Source organism: Pseudonaja textilis, chromosome 4 (assembly GCF_049901715.1).
Source record: "Pseudonaja textilis isolate UNSWEBS1 chromosome 4, rPseTex1.2, whole genome shotgun sequence".
In the NCBI taxonomy this organism is placed as follows: Eukaryota; Metazoa; Chordata; class Lepidosauria; order Squamata; family Elapidae; genus Pseudonaja; species Pseudonaja textilis.
The window spans coordinates 62,312,102-62,332,605 of NC_141993.1; the positions used below are offsets into that span (position 1 = coordinate 62,312,102).

General features: G+C 35.0%; 1 protein-coding gene across 1 annotated transcript in view; it reads right to left on the minus strand.

Moving 5' to 3' along the window:
- CUL3 (cullin 3) overlaps positions 1 to 20,504 on the minus strand; it is a 41,898-nt gene that overhangs the window by 19,344 nt on the left and 2,050 nt on the right. The window contains exons 2-8 of the mRNA XM_026701520.2: positions 8,803 to 9,000; positions 7,298 to 7,411; positions 5,770 to 5,930; positions 4,622 to 4,736; positions 4,021 to 4,249; positions 2,481 to 2,626; positions 212 to 388 (exon numbers count right to left, since the gene is read on the minus strand). Of these exons, the coding sequence (XP_026557305.1) occupies positions 212 to 388; positions 2,481 to 2,626; positions 4,021 to 4,249; positions 4,622 to 4,736; positions 5,770 to 5,930; positions 7,298 to 7,411; positions 8,803 to 9,000 (1,140 nt within the window). The remainder of the gene's footprint in view (positions 1 to 211; positions 389 to 2,480; positions 2,627 to 4,020; positions 4,250 to 4,621; positions 4,737 to 5,769; positions 5,931 to 7,297; positions 7,412 to 8,802; positions 9,001 to 20,504) is intronic.

Consider the following 20,504-nt stretch of genomic DNA (forward strand, 5'->3'; position numbering starts at 1 on the left):
TCCCTATTTCAATATAGTATTTTGCAGAAGTTTACAGTCCTAAAAGGAATTTATTCCATCTATTTTTTTAAATACATATTTATTTTTTATATTCACATTAATTTGTAATAGTTATTATTGCATTATATAAATAAATTAGAGTATAGAAATACATATTTTTGTAGCTGTTTTGTCAGAAAAACTGCATAGTTGTAATAAAAAGTATACTTACTCCCTTGACTCCTTTTTTTAGCTTATCGTCAATAAATAATGAGAGATACTCTGGAGATCTAGAGTTGAGGTTAAGGAAATATTCAAAATCACCCGCAATTGTTTGTTTGAAGAGCCTGTCATTATTAAAAGATTCTTGAAGGAAGCGATCAAACCTACTCTTCAAATCCAGTAAGCCCTTAGAACAACAAAGCATATTATTTTTTTAGATTTCTACTACATTTTAAATTAAAATCATAGTTACCATTATTTTGGAACTTATAGGACTGATAATTTTTACTGTCGCCAAAAATTCTTTAACTTGGATGCTAAAATTTCCCTGCCTGTTATCCTATCACATCTTATATTTTTATAGATATATTGTTCTTGCAGTACCATAATAAAACAAATTAAGGCTTGATAAGTATCTCTTAAGACAATTAATGTCCTTCTCAGACTCTTCTGGGGATAATGACTTGGGGTTCATTCTCATGAATTGAATCTTCAATGCACTCTACTCCACACCATTTTTACAATCACAATTATTCAAGCGGAGTTCTTGGGAATGGAAATCCCTTCACTCCAATAAAACCATTATTATCATGCAGAGGTAAATTATGTGACTAATATTTGCAGAAAATAATGCAATATCTTGTTCAGAAGATCCTGCATTGTTTTGTATGTTTCTGAAGATGGAACAATTGTCTCCAAAAAGCTAAAAAAGTTTCAAGGAATGCCTTCTTAGGGAGAAACCCCCCCCCCCCCCTAATAATTCAAACTCTGGAAATCATAAAAGCAAAAAAGGGTATCCGGAGATTCTGATGTTATACTATGCTTCTGAATGATATATGCTGGGCTCCTGTTACTAATATTAAGGTATGATTACTGATTACGGCTGCTTTTTGTTTTAGTGTTTTTCTTGTTCTTCATACCCTAATATATTTAAAATATTCCCAAAAGTATATCTTCTGGAGAAGATGAGGTGAATCATATTTATTTTTGATTTAGAATTTACCCAAAAAGCAGCACTAATGATGCCTATAAACAGACAGTCAAAAGGTGCCTTAAACCACTAGACAAATTAGCCAGAAATTCAGACTAGGAAAGCAGTTATATCCAACATACTTCTAACTACCCCTAGACAAACAGAGAATTACTGTGGACTCAAGTATATAAATGCAGTATCCTCATTTACCATCAGTTTAGAGAATCTGGTCAATTATGTTCTTCAGAGTGAGACTTTCACAAATTAGTTTAGAGAAAGGTTTCAGAGGAAGGAAAATTGACTGAAATATTTTGTGCACCTAACATGAACCATATTAAGAAGCGGTCTAGAGAATTATTTTCTCCCTTTCAGATAAGCTGATGTCTCATGCTGTTTACTTTACTGAAAGTGAAAATATTTTTATTTTTCTTTGCCTCAAAGGTGCTTTTCCAAAAATTGGACTTTGTTTTTTTTCTTTGAAAACATTTCACTTCTCATCCAAGAAGCTTCTTCAGTTATAACTGACTAGTGGAGAATGGAAGCATTTATGTTCTTTGCAGACATCTGGTTGTTAGCACTCTGAGGGTGCTATAGATATTTTTGACATCTATGTCAAAATTGAACAATCCTCCCTCAACAGAGGGAGAGGGATATGACACCACCTATCTCTTGTTTACCACACAGTCCTTTCAGCAGTCCCAAGACGTTCCACATCCATTTACACTCTGACTCAGGGGATACAGAGAAACCCCAAGTGGCCCCAATGATTCTCAAGAACTAACAAGCAGATAACTGCAAAGGATATAAATCCTTCCATTCTCCACCATTCAGTTCGAAGTGAATTTTCTTGGATGAGAAGCAAAACATTTTCAAAGAAAAAAAGTCCACTTGCCTTTTGAGAAAAGCTCCTTTGGGACAATCATGACCTGGATGATTGAGAATCTCCACTGATTTGTGAATATTTTTTTAAATGCTGTTGTAAATTGAAAGTTTATTCAAAATGCCTCCGTTGGATTAAAATTATAAACCTTCTAGGATTTGATAGGAAATCACTTTTCTGAGAAATCTCTGTTTAGAGTCATTAAAAAACCTTATCTCAAATGAAAAAAATGAGCTAATTTGAGAAACCAATAAAAAGTATTAAAATGTAAATACATACTATTTAAATTTTAGGGGGAAATGATTCTCAATCATTTCTCTTTGCTTATCTCTACTATGAAACGTTGCTAAAGCAGTACTTGAATTATGTAAGTACACTTCTGCTAACGGAAACATTTCCATCATAAGAAAAAATGGCTTTGATTACCTGAATATAGTCCACTGGGTTCTTTCCTTCACCTTCTTCAGACACAAGTGCTTTACCTTGTTCCCTCAAATAGGTACTCATACATTCGCACATTGTCTTTAAACCATTTGGGACACGACTAAATAATTTGTACATACACGCAAGATCTGCAGTAAATATATACATAAATGTTATATTATCTACTACTAATATATTTGTAATATTACCCAGCAAATCCAAATATTACCCAGCAATCCAAATATGATATTTCTGATGTTTCACTAAATTCTCCAATTTTCCAGAAGCAGGTTTTCTTGATCATAGCCCTCTCCATCTGAAATCAACTGCTTTGCTTCTTTTTCGTAATCATTTTGTAAGTGGATCGTAAGCTTCCAACAGACAGGAAGCAGCAGGTGAAGCTAGGCAGAATCACATCTGATACCTGTACAATTAGCACACCCCCCCGCCGCCCAAGGCTGTGTGCTCTCTCCACTTCTCTTCTCTCTATGTACCAATGACTGCATCTCAAATGATCCATCTGTTAAAGATACAACAGTGATTGGTCTCATTTGTGACAACGATCAATCCGCATACAGATGGGAGGTTGAACAACTAGCTTCGTGGTGCGACTGGTACAATCTTGAACTGAATAAACTCAAAACTGTAGAAATGGTAGTAGACTTTAGGAGAAACCTTCCCTACTACTACTTCTTACAATACTAGACAACGTAGTATCAACGGTAGAGATCTTCCAGTTTCCAGGTTCAATCATATCTCAAGACTTAAAATGGACACTTAACATCAAAAACGTCATCAAAAAAGCACACAAAAAATATTCTTTCTGCCCCAACTCAAGAGCTCAAAATGCCCAAGGAACTGCTGATACAGTTCTACAGAGGAATTACTGAGTCTGTCATCTGTACCTCTATAACTGTCTGGTTTTCAGAGAATAATTAGGACTGCAGAAAAGACAATTACTACCAACCTGCCTTCCATCGAGAACCTGTATACTGCACGAGTCAAAAAGAGAGCTGTAAAAATATTTACAGACCCTCACATCCTGGACATAAACTGTTTCAACTCCTACCCTCAAAATGACACTATAGAGCACTGTACACCAGAAGTTTTTTCCCAAACGCCATTACTCTGCTAAACAAAAATTCCCGCAACACTGTCCAACTATTTATTAAGTCTGCATTACTATTACTACTAATCTTCTCATCGTTCCTATCACCCATCTCCTCCCACTTGTGGCTGTATGACTATAACTTTCTTGCTTGTATCCTTATGATTTATACTGACTATTTCCTAGTATGATTTGATTGCTTATTTGTACCCTATGACTATCATTAAGTGTTCTACCTTATGATTTCTTGATGAATGTATCTTTTCTTTTTATGTACACTGAGCATATGCACCAAGACAAATTCCTTGTGTCTAATCACACTTGGCCAATAAGAATTCATTCATTCATTTATTTTGAAATCACCTGGATTATCTCAATTAGTTTCCACCCATATCGGGCTTCGCTATTGTTGCAGACAGCACTGCACAAACTTACCTTCTGTTTTTCCATTTTTCAACATGTGTACTAGACCAGAATTTTCCATTTCCACTATGGTCTTCATATGCTTGGAAATAAGCTCCCTCTCAACAACTTTGACAATTGGCTCTTCTGTTGATTTATCAAGACAGTGCATCACACGTTCTATTTCTTCATTAATTCTAGCTTCTACTTTCTTTATATAAACTGAAGCACTATTTTCTGCTAAAAATTTCTGACTTTCCATCTGTAATAAAATAAAGAGAAATAGAACACTACATGAAACACTACAGAAAGTAAATCAAAACCCATTCAGTTGGTCTTAGTAGTAATTTCTTAAGGGACTAAATCATCACTCTACTACTGTATTAACTCTTGTATCTGCCATGCATTAATATCCACCAATGTTGATTATCATCTAAGGCAAAGGCTCAATGAACACAGGCTCATGTTCAGAACAAAGGGAAAATCTGAAACAAGAACCACTCTACGTTAGGGGCCAATAACAATTTTCCAGTCTGGTATTTTTTAATCTGGAATTAAATAACTGGAATTTGTATATTTGGAGGTGTGGGTATTCTTATTCCCATTTGTAAATACTGAAAAGCAGCACTTGTACCTGAAAGAATTCTGCTGACATCTCCAGAAATGGAGCTTCAAAGTCTTCTTCATAGACTGATCTTCCTTCAAGGCCTAGAATCATTAACATCTGGCAAGCATTTCTTATTGCTCCTCTGTCAAAATAGTACAATTTGCAGAGTAGGTTAATTTTTGGTGAAATTAATATTTGCAAACTATTCAATAAGTATTTTCTGTAATATTTCCATATCTATTTTATTTCACACAAAAGTAAATGCTATATGTATCACAGCTCTCAATAAATGAAATAGCTAGAATAGTACTAAGAAAGGTCTTTTTATTATCACCCAAAGGCATACAATCACTACGAAAGCCAAAAAAAGAAAGAAAAGAAAGAAAAAAGAAATCAAGGCCAATTTTCAGAAAATGGTTTACTCCAATATCTACTGATGTGCATTTTAGAAATAACTACATTTTATTCCTGAATAATAAATTAACAAGAAGTTTCCAGGTGCAATTCAGGGCACTAGTCTTCATCTTTAAAGCCCTATATGACATTCAGCCATGTTATTTGCAAGATTGCTACCCCCAATGGTTTCTGCACATCTTACCATATCTAGCACAATGGGCAAACTCTGAGTTCATTGAATGAAGCACTGTCACCTGGTAGGTCCTTGGAAGCATGCCCTCCTCTCTTTCATGACAACTGCCTTGTGGAACAACCTCCTTTCAGGGATACCAACAGCCCTGGCTTTTTGTAACTGGGGGTTAATTTAATGGAACAATGAGGTGGATATATGTGAATTGTTTGAAAAGAAAGGGCCTCAAGTTGTTTCTTTTCAACAGATTGGTCATTATTTTATTCTTTTGCTGTCCAGAATTCCACTAGTTTGATAGCCATATAAGATAAGATAAAGCTGTGATTATATATTCAGCTGTGAATTACAAAGCAATTGAACTCAGTTGTTGTAGGTACTGTGAACTGCGTAGATACTAGGTTGATCTTCCTCATAATACGCCAAAACAACTAAAATTCCAGAGTTGAAAAATGTAAAGGAAATATGAGATTGAATAAAAAAAACCAATAAAGCCTAATAGCAAAAAAGTGATTGAGAAGTAAAGTAAAAAAGCCCCAAGCCGATAGATTTATCAAAATGATGTCAATGTAATTTATTTGTGGAGACATACCTATCTACCACTTCTCCTTTCCGTTCCCTTGCAATCATGTCTAACAAAGTCTGTCGGAGATGATCTCTAATGCACCCGTACCGTACAACTTGATCTCGAAAAATTATTAATCCCAAATTGTAGACATTTTCCACATTGTTTTGTTGTACATACACACGGTCCTAAAATCAAAGTACAAATACAAATGCAAGGCATCTATATAAGTTATCTATAGTAGAATCACTTAAATCTGCCTCAGCATCTATAAAATATGCTTTCATTCAGTTTCTTACCAAAATATTGCATTCAATATTATCAAAATTACTATTACATTTATTAAAAAATATACTGGATAAATGTATTAATCATTATTGGGTTATAGCTATTTTAAATAGAACATAATGTACATGTGGCTTCACATGTATAAAACTACAATATCTGATTAAAATGCAATAAAAAGTGTAAAATTGTTTCAGATGCTACGATTACAACTGCAAAAAGAGTGACTACTTAGAATATTTCAAAGAGTGACCATTTGTGTCCTTTAGAGGAAGGCTAACATCCTTTTAAGTACTGTATGTAGCAAACAAAAGGATGCCACAACCTACTTATATTCAAATTTAATAACCTAATTAGAACATAAAAATGGTAAAATAATTTAAATAAATTAGTATTTTACAGTTTCAAAGCCATGAACAATTAAACTGGATGGTGCATGTTTGCCTATTAATCAGATAAATGACAAATTCATTTATTTATTCCAAGCTTATATGGGATGGTAACAATGTTTTAGCTATGAGGGAATCTGAAAAACATGTTCTGGAATCTCTAGAATATGCATCAATGCAAAGATCATTATCTAGCAAAACATTTTTAGGTCAAAGGCATCTTTTTCTTAGAATCAGTACAGCTTCTTTAAAAATATTAACAAGTGCAATGTGGCTGTTCCCATATACTCCAAATCCCTACTTAGTTACAAATCTGCATTTCTGCCAAACTTTATTAGTTGTAAACCCAACCTCAATAAAGGAAAAAGAAATACTTCCTGATTTTTCACTATATGTGGAACTACTTAAAGCAATACAAATGTGGAAAGTTACTCCAATATGTTCAAATCTTCCAGGCTAGGAATAATAAAAACTGAACACTAAATATATAAATCAGGCTTAGCAAACTCATTTTTGCAATCTCTTAATCCTTAAAGTAGTATTTTTTTAAATGAAAACAAAAAAGAGGGACAAGACATAACCCAGGATAATTAAAACTAAACAGATATTTTTCATTGTTATATGCTGTCTTTAGGGTTGGCATATACAAAAATAGATTAAAGATATAAATTCAGAAAACAAACAATATGTAATAATGAGGAAGAATATAAAAATCATGTGCCAAATAATTTATTTTTAAAACCAGATAAAATATATAAACAAAAGTTTTTTCCTCTGTGTTAACTATGTTAGTTTGTATCAATTTTTCCAACAGCATGGAGTAGAAAATTTTTGCATTTTAATTGACCATTTTTGTAACCAGAATCTCAGATTTTACTTACCATATACATCAGAATATCTCTAATCATCACCATTGCTGTCTGGTGATCATTCCATGCTTGGTTTAATGTTTGAAGAAAATTGTTATTTAATGAGTTTAATACATCTTCTCGCACCTGCAACAAAATATTTAATTAAATAAATTGTTTAATATAGATCAGAGGTGGGCATTTATATCCTGCATTATCTAGAATGAATGAGGTCAAACACTGACTTTTGGGAAGGGGGACTTAAGGGGGAAAATACAGGGAATATTTTTCCTACACTGAATTCATTAAGTAGTATATATAGAGAAAGCAAACAATATCTGAAGCAGGAAAACACTAATGACCTGAAGGACTCTGCTTTCCTGACAAATAGACAAATGAATGCAGTTCGTAACTACTATAGGACTACTGCTCCGTCAGCCATTTCATTTTTCCTATTACTGTCCCTCTGAATATGAACAGATGAAGAGAAATTTCAAAGTTCCCCAGATGTGATTATTTTGTGAGAATACCACATGCCAACCATTTGAAAAGGATTGGTAATTTTTCATTATAGTTTTTTACATCATCTGGTTGTTAGTATTCTGTGAGTCATTGGGATCACTTGGGAATTTATCTGTATCCTCAGAGTCACCTGAATAAGTGTGTAAACAGGTGTGGAACCTTCTTGGGATGGATGAAAGGGCAGGTTACAATCTCAAGGTGGTTTCACACCCATTTACACTCTTATTCACGTGACTCAAGAGGATACAGATAAACTCCCAAGTGGCCCCAATGACACTCAGAGAGCTAACAAGCAGAGGACTGCAGGGAATATAAATCCTTCCATTCCCCACCAGTCAGTTAAAACTGAAGAAGGTTCTTGGATAACAATTGAAAAGTTTTCAAACAAAAAAACCAAAGGAAGTCCAGTTGCCTTTTGGAAAAAGCACTTTTGAGATGACCATGACTTAGATGATTTAGAATCTCCATAGACTACTATTTTCTCTTTCATCAGCTACAATCACCAATCTTCTTTTATTCTATAAAATCGCCAACAAGACAACACAAGTGGAAATATAAAACATGCTGAAGCCAGCAACCCATCCTAAGACGCTAATGTCCCACTGGATTGTATTGTGCCCAAAAGGCAATCTTTCTGTTGTGTTTTAGGATGTTAAAAGGGTAAAACAGGCAACTTAAATTTTGCAGAAATTTAAATATGCACAGAAGCTCTTTAAAAAAATCCAAAGCTCATAAACTGGGCTCTTTTTTGCATTTTAAGGAGCCTAATGTATCAGTGTTACCCTTTAAATTTTCTGCAAAACAAAATAAAAAAGATCAACAAAAATTCAGATTCCAACATTTGAGTTCCTTAACCCACCAACATTACACTGTCATCAATCATGTTCTGCATTCTCCAAGCAGACAAGAAATGTACCGAAGCCAAAGTATACCTGTCTCTATTCTAAAGACAGCCAAATGTTCAAAGAACATATCACTTTCAACATTTTCAGTACATTATTATTGCATTCAGATACCTTATTTATAAGATGCTCCGTAACCACTTCTCGTAATCCAGTGTATAATTTTTCTCCATGTTTATGTAATACCATAGTATATGCATTTCTATACAGTTCTTCAAAGCTGAGACCACTATTGTTCTTACGCTGAATTTCTTGGATTGCGTTTTTCAATAGATCCCAAATGCTGTTAACATATTTTTCATCCATGGTCATCTGTATGTGGACATAAAAAAGTACGGTTAAGAGTTTATTAGTGTCAGGTTTTCAAAACGTATTCCCTCTAAAACAGCTAAAGGGCCAAATTTACCTAAAAGGTAGATGCTACTACATTTTAGAGAACTCCCTCCCCCCAAAAAAGAAAGATAGAATGTGTGTGTGTAGATAAGTACAGACAAAATTCCTATAATACTGCTCAGCTTCCCTGCCTCTTCAGTTATGATTCTCAAAACCACTGAACACAATCTTGCAAAACAATGTATGCTGCTGAGCATATATAAGTATAAAAGAGTATGACCAGGACAAAATTTTAACATGTCTATTGTATAAAATTGTCCATAAAGTTACCCATCTCATTTTCATATCCGGACATTCCATTCTCTCAACATATAACTATGCATTCTACAGAGAAAAAATATTGCAGAAATTTGGATTCAGCTAGCACAAAACTAGAAATGTCTTGTTTGTCATAAATTCCAATGAGTTCAATTTTTTCCTCCATGATATCTAGGCCATGGACTCTGTTGTGCCTCCTTAACTGGGATTTACTTCCTTAACTGGGATTGGTCTTAGAAAATGATAAAACTGAATAAACATAACTGAACTTAGAAACTAATAAAGTCAGTCCTAGCTAATACTTGGATTATGAAGAAACAGCAGATCTGTTGGACAGAAAAGTTGAAAAATCATCCTAGAAACAAAATGGCAAGCAATGTCCATATATGTATAAAATTATGTAGTATATTCATGAAAGCCCTAGGAATCAAGCTTAACTTGGAAGAGATTTTATATTTTTAACTGAGAAAGAATGGGGTCAAGCATTGAGCCATTTTTTCTCCTTTCTTTTGCCAACAGAAGAATGGTGTGAATAAAGGGGATCTAAAGGCCATCTGCTAGAAAACTAGGTTTTCTTGTACAGTTGGTTGATGACTATGAGAACAAACTGCCAATCCCCCCCCCCCCCCCCATATATTTCCCTGTTCCTGTCTTTTTGGTTGTTCTGCCTTCTGCAGTCCCTCACTCTTTCCAGCCGACCTTCACCAATTTCTTCCTCCTGCTGCTGCTGAAGTGGGCTTGGGCGAGGCAGCTGCTGGCAGTGGCACCTCCCTGAGATCTTGGAAAGGTCACACACAGCCAGGAGCTGTCTCATGAAGGACAGTGGGTGTGTGTGTGTGTGAGTCTTGTCAAGAGCAGAAAGAAGATGGTGGCAAAGGTCAGCTGGGGGTAGCAGAGGCAGGGTGACGGGAAAAGGAGGAATGTAAGCTGACACAAACAGCAGAGAAGGCAGGGGAGACAGGCGGATAGGATAGTTGAAGTGAAGGTTAGCAAGGACAGAAGTGTCAGGTCCTCACCTAACAAGGTTGGAGTCCTGCCCTAATGACCATAACAGGGAGTATTGCTTGTAGAGTGGCAAAACTTCTGTCACTAAGTGGGGAGGTTATGTGATGTCTCTGGGCATCACTAGTAACTGCTTTGCACAGTGATGGATATTCCAGTTCTAATTAGAACTGATAAGTGAGGACTACCTGTATTTAATTTCAGTGGAGGATCCCGAGTTGCAACACTGAAAAAAAATAAATCTCAGTATCTGCTTAATCCAATTTGTGGTTTTATACACATATTCTATCCTGATTTTTTTCACTTTTCTGACTGAGAAACAGCTTTTCTAGCCTCTTAGTTACTTTAATTGCCTCTCTCTTTTCTCAAATGTGATTGTAACACTTATCTATCATATTCCAAATACAGGTAGTCCTTGACTCATAACAGCTCATTTAGTGACTGTTTGGAGTTACAAAAGCACTGTAAAAAATGATGTGTAACCAATTTTCACACTTACAAGGATTGTAGCATCCCCAAGGTCATGTGATCAAAATTTAGATGCTTGCCAACTGACTCATATTCATGAAGCTGTAGTGCCTCAGGATCATGGAATCACCTTTTGTGACCTTCCAACAAGCAAAGTCAATGGGGAAGTCAGATTCACTTAACAACCGTGTTACTAACTTAACAACGGCAGTCATTCATTTAACTAAGGCAAGAATAGTCATAAAATGGGGCAAAACTCACTTAACTGTCACACTTAGCAACAGAATTTTTGGATTCCTTTATGGTCATAAGTCAAGGACTATCTGTATACTGTTATTATAATACATAAATGAATATAGTGGTTGTTTTATTTTCAGTTCCCTATCAAAAGTGTAATTTGCCTTTTTATGTATTCCCGACAACAAACAGTCAGATACAGTCCATGTATGGATGCATATTTTTTTTTGCTTCTTCTACAAGCACACAATTTCTTCACTTCAGCTTTTCGGTAAACTGAAATTAACCAAAGAATATCTGTACATTTCCCTTAGTTTAATTTCAGTTGAAATAGAAAAGTCTGGTTCCCGACATTAAAACAGAAGAGAACTTTTAAGAGGGTTGAAAACCTGTTCTGAAACTGATAAATAGTTCCAATTGAACTTAGCAATAGTACAAAGAGAGAAACAAAAGGACTATATTTTAAGGGGGCGAGCTTATTAACATTAAGGGGAGATGCAATTACTCAAACCATGCTACAGAATCAATGCTGAATAAATTGTTGTTAAGTATATATTTATTCTTTTTAAATCTCCTACTATTCAAGACAAATCATGAACACAAATAAAAATTCTGTGCTGAATACAGAAACCCATAGCAGCACATTATGCTGGCACTGAAAAGCTATTGGAATAACTTCCTAAAAATTCAAGAAAGACAATGTAGCTGTTTTAATTATTTGATGGTACTAGATAAATATTTAATGTCTACATAAGTCAAGAAGGAGCAGGCTGTCAATGGTTAAAGTCAACAAGCATACAAACTCTCACTAGTTCTGCACTGCCAAGTTGACAGTAAGGCATGGAACATAATGTTGCATGATTTAAAGATAATTCAAATGATTTAAAGATAATTCAAACATTTGAGTATTTTAGCAAAATCAGTATGATAGAAAGATGGGGAAAGTTTATTTTAATTCAGGCTGAATTTTTGGGGTTACTTGCTTCTTATTTAGAATTTTTCTTCAGGAATTTTGCAAAATGTATTTTACAAAACTAATAATGTTTTAAAATGGACAAATGCAAGAATTGGGATGCACAGCATTCCTCAAACACAGGATTTCAAAGATAATACCAAAATCCCTCTACTTATAATAAAGTATGTGAATTATGGATAAAGAAAGACTGAAGTCAAGTGTTGATATCTACCTTTGTGTAAAACGGCTTAAGGAAAATCAGAACTAGTCTCTTACGATTATGCCAGTAGAAGAACTGGATGGAGGGTCAGGATCAAGGAAGTAACAGCAAACCCTGGTTTACTGTTCTTTCTCAAATACTTCCATAATTTACTGAAGATAAGCTACTAGTCAGATTCAAGATGATAATGTACTTCAGAAAGAAACAGTTGACATTACAGCATGGAACAACCTTAACAAATACATTATTAAACCAAAGATTTGCAAGAATCAAGCTACATGTTATGTATATGTCTATGTTTGTTTTAGCATTGTACTACCGAGAAAATATTTATGGAAGACACTGCAACAATTCACTGTATAAACATGAAATCACTTCTCTTTTAGCAAACAGAAGTTAACAATAACATTACAAAATGTAAGTTTCATGCACTATTTTTTCCTAATTTCTTACAATCTTAATCAACTGCATATGTAACAGAATAGAGATATTCAAAACTAAATCAAGATTTCGTTCTAACTGAAAATATGCATGCTTTCTCTGTAAGTTAGGAAATAAGTTATCATAATATATCTTTATAGCTCGTAATTTTTAATAACCATAAATATTGATATGATTGTTATTTGTGCAGTGAGATATATTACAATATTTTGTGTGTGTGTGTGTGTTCAGAAAGTGTTCAAATATTTAATATTGTATTTATTGATAGTTAGATATATCAATACAGAATAAATAGAAACACTAACTCAGTAATTTAAGAGTCTAATCAGTTACCAAAGTTCCATTTCAGATAAACTTATTTCCAATTCTGTCCATAATCATGAATTATTCAAGAACTCAGCAGTTACATATAGAATGACCTGTCACAATTGCTGAGAGATACACAAGAGGATGGGTGAAACAAATCAAGCAAAAAATTGAATGTCAAAGACTGCTGGACTCCAATACACTAAGCTTATGAATACAAGCAACTGAAAAGTTAAGGTACAGCAATTAGAATACAAGCAACTGAAAAGTTAAGGTACAGTAACTAAGGATCACACCAAATAATGGATCACATAAGACCAGAACATTTATAAGCAATATGCATACTGAATAGATTTTCCCCCCAATAAAGCATCTGCAATAATGTATTACCTCTGAAGTGTTTTCTTTACAATCATTTTCTAGAAATCCTTTAAAAGGATTATTTTCAAGTATTTCAGATAGTTTTATAAAAACTGTCTTCACCATTCATACAGAAACTCAAAGTTCTAATTTGGTTACTAAGAGGCATAAGTCAGTCTGTGACGTCATTAGAATGTTGAGGTAGCTCTTAATGAAATGTTAGACTATAAGTGACTACTTGTCACAGTAACACTGCAGCAGAAGACTTTATTAAATTCTGAGTATTTCAATGTAACATGAAGACAGTTTCAGATATATTTGGAATAACCAGGTAGGTCAACTTAGCCATCTGAAGAAATAAAGCAATCTTAAAGATAAACCAGCTTAGGGTATGAATTATGACTACTTTATGTCTCTATCCATCCAACCAGAGCTGAGAGAGGTTTGCTGAAAACCACACCGCCAGGGAAACATCATCTTCAAGGACCTGATCTCAAGTTGCTCAATCTCAATTTTTCACATGCATAATTCCTCATCCTCTCTTTGTGGAGCTGCAACTTTGACACTACTGAGAAGCTTCAGTGTACATTACATAAACATAGAATTACATTTATTTAAACATTTATTAAATTGATGTGCTGTACTGTTAAGTGACTCTGGGAAGTCTGCAGCATAAGATAAAAATATAATACAAAACATTTACAAATTAGTAATATTTGTATTTGCTCTCTGGGGCGAGCGGGACGGGGGTAGTGCATCCATCATTACTCTACTTGACCTCTTGGCGGCTTCTGATACCATTGACCATGGGATTGTCCTGGGACAGCTTCGGGTGATGGCAGTGAGAGGCCTTGTGTTGTCTTGGTTCACTTCCTTCCTCTGCAGCTGCTCTTAGTCAGTGTTGATAGGAGGGGAGACCTCCCACCCTCGCCCACTGTTTTACGGGGTTCTGCAGGGCTCGGTACTCTCTCAACTCCTGTTCAACATTTATATGAAACTGCTGGGTGAGATCATCCGTCACCATGGACTGAGGTATCACCAATATGCTGATGATAGTCAGCTGTATGTCTTGGCCCGTGGTGAGTTAAGTGTTGCTGTGTCCCCTCTCACAGTGCCTGGAGGCTGTTAGGAGCTGGATGAGGAGCAACTAAACCCTTGCAAGACCGAGCGGCTCTGGGTTTGGGGTTTGTTGGTTCAGGGAGAATTACCACTTTAGTCTTGGATGGGGTGGCACTACCCCAAACAGACCCTGTGCGTAATCTAGGGGTTTTCCTGGACTCACGACTCCTGTTCGAAGAGCAGGTGGCGGGTGTGGCCAGGAGGGCCTTTGCGCAACTGCAGGTTGTACACCAATTACACCTTTCCTGAATCAGTGGTCCCTACTCAGTCACTCATGCCCTGGTCACTTCCCATCTTGGTTATTGCAACTTGCTCTACATGGGGTTGCCCTTGAAGAGCACCTGGAAGCTCCAGTTGGTACAAAATGCAGCGGCCCACATGGTTTTATGCAGACCCCGGTGTGCACATGTGTCACCTCTCCTGCAGGAGCTGCATTGATTGCCAATTTGCTTCCAGGTGCAATTCAGGGTGTTGGTTGTCACCTTTAAAGCCCTTCATGGCTTGGGTCCGGGTTATCTGAGGAAACATCTCTTGCCAGTGACATCTACCTGACCCATTAGAGGAGGCAGGGAATGTTGCGGGTCCCACCCCTGAGGGATATACACCTGGTAGGACCTAGAAGAAGGGCCTTCTCCATGGTGGCTCCGTCTCTCTGGAACATCATTCCCCCAGAGATTAGAATGACCCCCTCATTAATACTATTCCAAAAGGCACTGAAGACCTGGTTTTGCCAGCAGGCCTGGGGAACCCAGAAAGGGTTGTTGGGTAGATGTTGTGCAAGTGCTGATGGGGCTTCCTGGATTTGAGTCTTCCAACTATGAATGAGAAAGATTGGCATGATCAATAGGAGTGAATTGTTCATAATTTTTATGTATTCTCTCACTAGTGCATCTTGCCTTCCTACAGCTGGTGGTGCTATATGGCTCAGAATAGGAAGCTAGCAAGTCAGAGTAGTTTTAATACATCCACGTATAATTCTCATGGTGTAGTTGAGTATGGCGTTTAACTTACTAGTATGGTGGCTGTTAAGCCATATAGGCACACAGTATTCTGCTGCAGAGAAGACCAACCCTAGTGCCTATGATGACCTGAGGGTAGCAGCTGAGGCTCCACATTTAGTTACACATAATTTCTAGAGTATGTTAATATTTATTTTTGCTGCTATATTCTCTAGATGTATCTTAGAGTTTGATCCAATGTTATTTTGGGGATTACAGGGGAGTAAGTTGTTGTTTAAGGCGACCTTTGGGGTTTATATGCTAGCTTGTTATGAAGGTGGAAGCACGTAGTTACAGTTTTGCTGGTGCTAGGAGTAAGCCTCCAGTCAGGGTAGAATTTTCCCAAGATTTTAAGACCTCTGGACAGGAGGCTATTTGCCATCTCCCTATGTTTTTCTTGTACTGCTATGGCCAAATTATCAGGGTATCCAGATTTTACGTTCCCTTGTTGCTGGCATATCTGATATGCATAAGATGAATAGTGTGAGTGCCATTACAGACCCTTATGGGAGACAGTTGTATAATCTTCTTACCTTACTTTTGTTATCCTCTATTATTATATGAAAGGACCTATCAGCATGTTATTAGTCAACAGACATTTTTTCAGGGGATAGTATGGCACAATTTATATAACAACCCATCCTTCCAAACTGTATTTTATGCTGCAGTTAGGTATATGAACACAGCTGTGGTTTTGAGGCCTTGTTGGAATTCTGTTTTAATATAGCCCCTGTGAAGGGGTGTGAAGCTCGCTTGCCTCCTCGTGCTTCACCCTGGATAGCGCACCAGTATGAACTAAACAAACTAGTAACTGCTGGCAGCCAAACTGCTCTGTAGACTTTCTAGCTATCAAAATACAAGGCAAGGAAGACAATTAAAAAAGAAGACAAGGTGGTTAGATATTATCACCAATATCACAATTCTGACCTTAAAATAACTCATTGTAGTAGTTACTGACAATCCAAGCAAACTAATATCTATCAGACCTTGCTAAGTCCTATGTGAATGATTGACAAATATAAGTAATCCTTATTTAGCAACAACTAAAAAGGCAATTTTGTTGTTAAGTGAACCAGTTGCTAAGCAACATTGTGACTGTGCTTATAGTCTTACTTCAACTTTTTTGCTTTGCAGACTTGTGGAAGTCATAAATGTGGGCACTGATCACAAAGTCATTGTTGCAACACCATTTTACAATGCAGTCAGCAAACAAATAATACTTGTACTAAATTCGCACTGTATTTTTCAGAAGTACCATAAGTCATCATATACAATCTAGAAAACAACCACAGACTTTTGTTAAATTTTTCAGCAGTTGATCCATATTTTAACAGTTCTTAATTCAATTCCTGAATAAAAACTGAAAAGTAGAACGAGTTTGGGCTGATGATGTGCTTTCAACAAATCATCAATGGGAAACATTGGTATTACATTTACAGTATTACATTTTACTGTAATACTTTCCAGGAGAAAACTAACCATATTGATCTTTTGCAAGAGAATACAAAATAATCTGATGGCATTATGTGTCAAACAGACTGTAATATATAACAATCTGATTATTTTTCAAGTTTATATGACTCTGCCTTACACATGAGAATGATTGTTTTTACTCCAGGTCAAACATGTGGCTATCATAGTGAGGGCTAAGAGATATGTGTATGACAGAACAAGCAAACTGTCAGTTGTCATAGGACTATCAAAGCCTAACCATTTTTGTACTCAGGGATTACGAGGTCATAAAAATGGAGTTTCATTGACATCATATACATGTACAAACAGGCACACTGTTTAACCACACTGCTGCAACCACCATCATGCCTATTTTGACGCCCCCACCCCCACCCCTGCAGATATCACCAAATATGGAATCAGAATTTATGGATCCATGCTAAAGGCTGGGAACAAGATAATCATGTTTCTTCTCAACCGCCCAATTACTTTAAATTAGTGATAAGTTTTATAAGTAATAATTATATAAAAAGTAGATCAACAATTGAAGTATCCTTTCTCTAATATCTTGTCTTGGATATAATTACTTCAGGTGTTTTTTTCACAAACCTGCAACTAATACCAGAGGCAAAGTACTTTGAAGTAGCAAGGTATAAGATTCCTTATCGCCTACATCTCCCTGGTTTGGTAGCATCTGAACAATTAATTATGTCTGCTTGGATACTGGAAACATTTTATAAACTTAGTCTAAAAAAACAGAAAACAGTTTATGGAACTTAAAAACATGCAAATATGAATCTAAAGAATGACTGTTTTCTAAAGGACTTTAACATGAATTTGCATAAACAATTGAAACTTAAACTTGATTTTGAATTTACTGTTCATACATTATATAATTGATAGTTTCTGTAACAATGAGTAAAAAAGAATTGTTACCTTAAATTGTTCATAGTTCAAAACAATTGGTTGTGTTCTCAGTGTAATGTGAGAATGCTACTAGTCGTTACTTTAATTAACCACAAACAAGTTTGTAAACCATAATAGCTTTCATTTTATATAATTTTCTCTATATAAATATGGTAATGATGACCTACATTTTGATCAGGTACCACATTCTGAAAATCTAAAAATTAGGATAAGAACACTTTAGGCCAAAAATGGCAAATCAATGAGTGAAACAAAGCAATTACATTACAATATAATTCAAACTACTGTTTCTGCCTCCATTATAAGAAATATAATTAATCTGGAATCCTACTAAAATCCTTTATATTTATATCTAGAAAGGTTATGCAAAACATTTATGAAGAATATTGGTGTAATATGTCAAACTATTAGTGCAGTCATCTCCAGAAGACAGTTGCTCCAAAGGCTTTCCATGCAATATACTCATATGTACATAGGTATAAACATTACCAGTGATTACTAATGAAACAACTATATATGCCTGTATTCCAAGTTTCATAGAGGATAAAGATGTTTTAATACTTAAAGAACATGTGATTTTTTTTTGGGGGGAATCTGCTTCATGAAGCATCTTTACTGAATGTTTTGTGCAACGTTATCTAGTTCATCATAAATAGAATTATTCAGCAAACATTTCTTGGAATTTTATTTAGGCATTGACAAAACTATACCTGGCCTGATTTCCTATCAGTGAGTCAAACTGAAAGTGTCCAAATGAAATCCAAGGCTGTATTCTTGAGATCTCCTAGTTTACAAGGCAGAAGTGGACTAAAAATAAGCTATATGTACTGATCACAGAGAACACAAAAATGTTATCTGTGAATATAATCATCAACAATCCTTATGTCAATCTATATGATTTAATGGCACAAACTACAAATTATTTAGGATAGAATGATGCAATAGATGAAGCATTTTGCATATTTGAAATTTTAAGGTCCAGGCCAGAAAACTTCTTCATAAACGGTTACCAATCATAAATGCGAATCTTTTAAAGTATCACAAGAACCTCTGTAATCTTTTTTGATACAATGTATTATCTGGATTGAAATAACCTTAAATACTTCAAAAATGGTTGATCATCCTTTCTTCTATTATTCATATTATTATATTTCAAAGAGTTTTTCAAAGAGGGAGACAATAACTCAAATACATTAATCTACATATTTTCCTGTTTTATCTACAGCAGAGGTTACTTACAATTTCTAAACTACAGAAGTCTAAAGTGAGCCTTCCACAGACTTTCAAAAGATAGTAACTAACTGTAATTTTTAACTGATTTCAAGGAAAAATATAAAATGGATGGTAAACTACAATATGATTGGATGGTAATCATATTAACTTCATTTAATTCAATGTGAACAAGTTTTTGTATTTTCAATACTATTATATTTTGCAGTGCTAAAACTCTCAACCCTGGAAAAGTGTTAAACCCATGTCTGGATTCAAAGAAAATTGACACATAAACAATTACAGACTGACTCCATGTATTAAACATGAAGTAATTACACAACATGAATAAAAAGCAAACCAACAGAAATATGATTCAAAGAATGTTGAAAATATATCACTACATCTGAGAAAAGACACTCAAAGAATACACATTGTATATTTGTCAATGGCATATAATTAAAGGCAATGGGACATTTCCATTTTGTTCACATGACATTTTTGAAATGCATGCCCACTCATAATCCCCCCCAGTAGTTCCTCCTTGCAGAGAAAATATGTTCTTAAGAATTTATCACTTAAGTTTCTTATTTGGGGGAGGAGGATGGAAGAAAGCTCACAGGCCAACAAGATTTGCACAAAATATACAAGGTATGCTCCTTTTGCAAAGAAAACAGGTATAAACGAGACCACAGATACGGACCAAGGAGTATTTAAGAAACTTTTAGGAGAGCAGCAGGTTAATCTCATCAGAATAACATATTAAGAACCTCTTCAAAAAATTGGTAATAAGAGCATAACCTCATAAATTAATTCAGTACCTAATCATATGTTCATACTAGTTAGTGACCAATATAAATAATCTGCTCTTAAGTGCTATGCACATCAACTCATCATAAGCTAGGGTTGTTAATTTGCATATTTAATTAATTAACTGATACTGAGATTATATACAAATTGAACTGTTTACATTTAGTATATTGTTCTATACAAAACCAGAAAAAATAGAACTATTTCAAAAATTTCTATGTTATTGTACAAAAAATCTGTATTTGTCTACACAATTATTACATGAAACTTGACTCAATACTTTTTAAAATTAAAATGTCAAGACTTAGTACATATTCTAGTAATGTGATATTACTGATGAAGCCAGTTAAAATGCATATTGTATTAAGCCATAATGAGATCCAGTTTTAGTTTAACATAATCTGCAGACTTATTTACGTTTTTTATTGATATTTGGGGTTTTTTTGTGGGGTGATCTGTATATCACCTAAGCAAAACATACCATGCTGAGGGTCAGTGCTACATATACATCAGGAAAAAAAACACAGATTTTTTACTGTTCTCTAAACATTCTCTATTATCAGAAATATATTTGATATATTAATTTTGATAGATATTATTTGCACACAGAATCACTAACTTTTATATGGGGCTATATATAAACTTTCTCTATGCATGTTGT